Here is a 5,000-nt window from a genome sequence, read left to right on the forward strand (position 1 = left end):
TCCTCTCTATGTCTCTGGAATCAAAATCTGGATCTTGTGGAATGCTCTGCAATTCAGGAATCAAATTTAAAGAAGACAGCTCATACCCTCTGATCAAATGTTCAGGGGTGATTGGTTCAGGAAAAGAATCTTTACTATCATTTCTAACAACTTCCTTAAAAGCTACGGGACGTCTATTAGCGAGATGGATCACATTACATACTAAAAATTCAAAATCCGAATAGGATAAAATGTTATTCTTTATTGCTCCAAAAATTAACCTTTTTACCATTTTAACGCACACCTCAACCATAGATCCCAACTGACTAGCACCTTTGGAATATTATTGAAAGGAAAGAGGGGCAACATTATTTTCTTCAAAATAAAGCAGTGTTTCTGGATCCCTGATAAATGAGGTAATAATCTATAAATATATTGGCAAAGGGTACATTAGGTGGATTACAATGGAAATCTCTATAGGAATTCTGATTTAGTTTAATGTTACGACTATTGAACCGACGACAATGAATACACTGCTTCAAAGGTTTCTTAACAGTAGAAAAATGTTTGGGTATGAAATAATTTCTTCTTAATTCGGTCAATACAGCATAACTACCAGAATGAAGTAATTTATCATGAGCATTCATTATAATAAGCCTTGTGAGATAACTATCATTTGGCAGTAGAATGGGAAATTTGTTATCTTTGTTTAAATACCACTTCTTAAATTTACTTCTTACTCTAAGCAAACCTTGCTCATCAAAAAATATGTTAAACTTTGTCACAATAGAAGGAATGTCTTTAATAGGCCCATTAACTTGACTGAAATATTCAAAAACTTCAGGAAAATATTTCTTCTGCTCACAAGATATCAATAAATTAATGGCTTGAGCAAAGTAGGGAGTACTAGAATCATCATTATCACACTTCAACCCTGCTCTAACTTTCCATTTCTGGACACACATCAAAACTCTCCGATATACTAGCACTAGTCTCCTAAAACTGGAAAACTTTTTAATATCAATGAGAGGCTCCGCACTGGACAAAAGCACAGAAAGATCATGGGAACAATTGTTCTCTTCACCCATTTCAAATGCTGGTATTGTGACTGATAGCTCTGGAATATTGGCTTCATCCAAACTAGGTCCTGAAAAATAATTTGAATTCATAAGCTGATTATACGACACACATCTTGTCACCAAATCTGCAGGATTTGCCTTACCAGAAACAAATTTAAAAGTAACAGGAAACATTTCACACTTTCTCTGAATATTATGAATCCTGTTGCGAACAAATGTTATGTGTTTATTCATTTTATCTAGTTTAGATGAAGATGCATTAAGCCAACGTAAAGCACAAATGGAATCTGTATATAAAGTCATATTCACAATCTGTAGAGGCTTCATGCAATGTGATCCAGACAAGTCAATGAAAATTTCCATAGCACATTCTACTCCTAAACTTATTGCATTTAACTCAAGGGCTGGCATAGACTTGCCATCTAGCTGTTTATTAACTAGTCTATTCTTGGCATAAACGAAGCTAAGCTTATTAGTTTCATTATGAAGCAAATAAAGGACACATCCATATATATCACGACTGGCATCTGTAAACACTACAATACTATATTCACCATTACGAGGACCAACAGATCTAGAAATACGTAAAGGTGCTGCTCTGTTACACTGCTTTGAAATATTTTGCCATTCCTTCTGCAACTCCTGAGATAGTATTTGATCCCATCCAAGTTTCTTTCGACACTGTAATTTATGCATAAATAATCTACACCTGTTAAATAATGGCATATTAAATCCAAAGATATCGAACTGGGAAGCAATAGTTTGCAATATGGACCTTTTAGTCTTAGCTTCAGCATTTAGATTAATGGGCTTTGTAAATATATCATCAGAGTACCTATCCCATGTTAGACCGAACAGTTTATTTATTTCAGGAGTGACTACTTTATTCTCTACATCAATCTCATCCTGTAAATCCCTATCATTTGTGACAATCTGTTGAACCTTGAAATTGTATGGCTCAAAAATACATGGAATCTGTTTATAAGCCCAATATAAACTCTCTGAATCATTGAAAGTGACAGCTCCATTATCCATATATATAAGTGAATATATTGAATGCTTCAATTCAGACAACATTGACTGGTCAGATGCTTGTGCAACTAATATGTAATACAGGGATATCATAAGTAAAAATGGGCTGCATCTTAATCCAAACGGAAGCCTAACATTCTTAAATGCAACCAAGGAAAAATCTCCCTTACTAACATTCTTGTACCAATAAAACAGTAATCTAGCTTGGTCAGCTTCACTTAAAGCAAGCATATTAAACGCCTTCTGCAAATCAAAAACTAACAAATTCTTATCAAACCGTAAATTAAGGAAAGATGATGACAATTTCTGATTCAAAATAGGTCCTGAAAACATACACTGGTTATGTGATAAAGATGTGGTTTTAGAAGATTCCTTGAGATTAGACAAAAACACTACCCTACATTTAGTCGACTCTCTGTCTGGCTTAAAAATAGGCATATGAGGCAAAAAAGAGAAGTAGGGATGTTCAGCCTTGTAAACTTCTAAATCATATATTGGCTCAATGATACCCAACTTAATCTGCTCTTTAAAAGTTTGATCAACTAATTGTAAATGACCTTCATTCTTCCTGAGCTTCTTAAGGTTTGACTTAAGTATGAGCTTAGATAACACCTCATTTTTAGAAAGTAAATGAGACACTTTGGTATTCCATGGCAAAGGAACTTCTATCCTTCCGTCAGATCTTCTACTAATCTGTTATAAAGTAAATTCAGTTAACTTTTCGTCAAGGTCTGTATTAGTTTCACAATAATTCGTTTGATCATAATTCAAGAAATATTTGCACTCAGATTCGAGAATTTGATCAGTGGCACGCTGCAATTGTCCCTCCAAAATATCACCCTTATCATTAAGGACTGAAAAAAATGTATTAGTAGTAAACCCTGATAGGCAATTTTCTTCCAAAATATCAACACTATTGCTAAGAAAAAAAGAATTGCTATAAACATGGATATTTGAACAATTAGCTTCCTTACTTACTGATAAACAAGCTCCCAATCCCCCATCTGTACCTCTGAAATTGGCAAGCAAAGCTTCAATATTACCAGTGAGCATTATTCCTACCTTAGATTCAATGGACACAGAGGGACTCACATTACCAATCACTATCTCGTTTCCCGTTAAGCAACTGAAAGAATCTGTGCCCAGCAAAAGATGCACTTTATCAATTTTCCTCAAATTACTATTCAACAATTTATCAGCAAGAACTAACCCTTTACTGTGCACAGCTTCAACAAGTTCACCAAGAAAGGGTAACTCCAAATTAATGCTTATCTCCGGAACCACAATTGCCGAAATATGCTCCACTGAATCTCCAATCCTAAGAGGCATCTTAATAACTTTAGTACAGTACTTTTTACTCTCATTAAATCCCTTGACAGTGAGCTCAATGTTTGAGTGAACAATTTTAAAATTGTGTGAATTTGCTAATCTAGCAGACACAAATGTACTCTGAGAACCGCTGTCCTTCAAACCCCTATAGACACTATCATTGCCCTCAAGAGAAAAAGTAAATGTGGGCAATATGGAATTCGTCGAGTACTGGTGTGTTACAGCAACTCCACTGCTAGCCTCCTGTTTGGCATTAGAATTAAGTTTATTAGTCCGAGATGATCCATCCCTTGCAGATTCTGACACACAAAGGTAACTCATGTGATAACCATTACAATTTATGCAACGCTTTTTAAACCTAAACCTACACTCGCTAGACATATGGTTTAACATTCCACATTTTACACAACCTCCGAAAGACTCAATTATGTGAACTTTTTCTGCAGGAGTAGAGAATTTCTGACATTTATTAACATAATGATTAGTTTCCTTACTATCACTTCTACTACAAAGGAGACAGTTTGGTACAGAAGATTTACTTTCCATTACTTTAGTTTTAATGGCCAAACTATCAGTACTGTCTTTAACAGGAGTATTTCTGAACTTATTTCTAAGCTTAATCTCTTGAGGAGTTTTACCTTTAGTACTTTCGTACCTCTCACTAGCATTAAAAAAATTATCGATAATATCATCCAAAGAGGGGTGAGTTTTCGTGGTGATTTGAACCAAGTGACTCTTGAAATTATCATTAATACCACGCCAAGCAAAAAACCTTGTAAACTCATAAGCATCAATTTTTAACGTCCTAACAGCCTCACAAATAGTTCTCAGATTTGAGATATATATGAAAGGATCATCCTTCTCTCCAAGCTTAAGATTCAACAATTTCTGGATGGTAGAATTTATTCTAGCTTCTTTAGAAGCAAAAGCTGAAACCAACAACTCCTTGGCATCTTTATAAGATTGCTTGTAAGCTTCTAAGCTATACAACAAATACTTAGCCCTACCATCTATTTGCTGTTTTAGTAAAAGCAACAAATCCCTATCTGGATAACTAAATGCACTGGTTGTGTTTTCAAACACGGTTATGAACCTTAAAAAATCTTCCCCTTCTCTACTATTAAATTTTGGAAGAGGAGCTGTGGGCGGCTTAAGCAAGCTTCTATACTCTATCGGATCCTGTAAGGCAAACAAGGCTGGGTTTGGGCCGGGAGCGGCGATACCATATCAAATATTACCATCACGTTGTATGGTGTATGGAGGCAGCATAAGTTAAAAAAATGTAAATATAATTAATTAATAATAAATATTCGCGATTATTAAATGCCCTCGTAATTTCTTTACTTTTAATAACAATAAAATTACACGTTTCTTCTTAAACGTGGCAGAAAAATTTTACAGCGCTGCCACATCCTTCTCAGGCGTTAAGCTGACCTCAGGGTATGAATATGTCAAACAGCGTGTGTCTCCATAAAGACGGCTCAACCAAAACAGTCAGTCATTAAGGAGTCTGTCGCCCTACCAAGAACATGGAAGGAAGTCCTCGTTCCCGCATTAGCCTTCATCCCCAGGCTCGAGAAA

At 35.3% G+C, this 5,000-nt stretch overlaps 1 protein-coding gene across 1 annotated transcript in view; it reads left to right on the plus strand.

Moving 5' to 3' along the window:
- The first annotated feature begins 4,948 nt into the window (after positions 1–4,948).
- LOC137659859 (uncharacterized) overlaps positions 4,949–5,000 on the plus strand; it is a 1,113-nt gene continuing 1,061 nt past the window's right edge. The window contains exon 1 of the mRNA XM_068394641.1: positions 4,949–5,000. This exon is cut by the window's right edge and continues 1,061 nt beyond it. Within this exon, the coding sequence (XP_068250742.1) occupies positions 4,949–5,000 (52 nt within the window).

Source organism: Palaemon carinicauda, chromosome 20, assembly GCF_036898095.1.
Source record: "Palaemon carinicauda isolate YSFRI2023 chromosome 20, ASM3689809v2, whole genome shotgun sequence".
Lineage (NCBI taxonomy): Eukaryota > Metazoa > Arthropoda > Malacostraca > Decapoda > Palaemonidae > Palaemon > Palaemon carinicauda.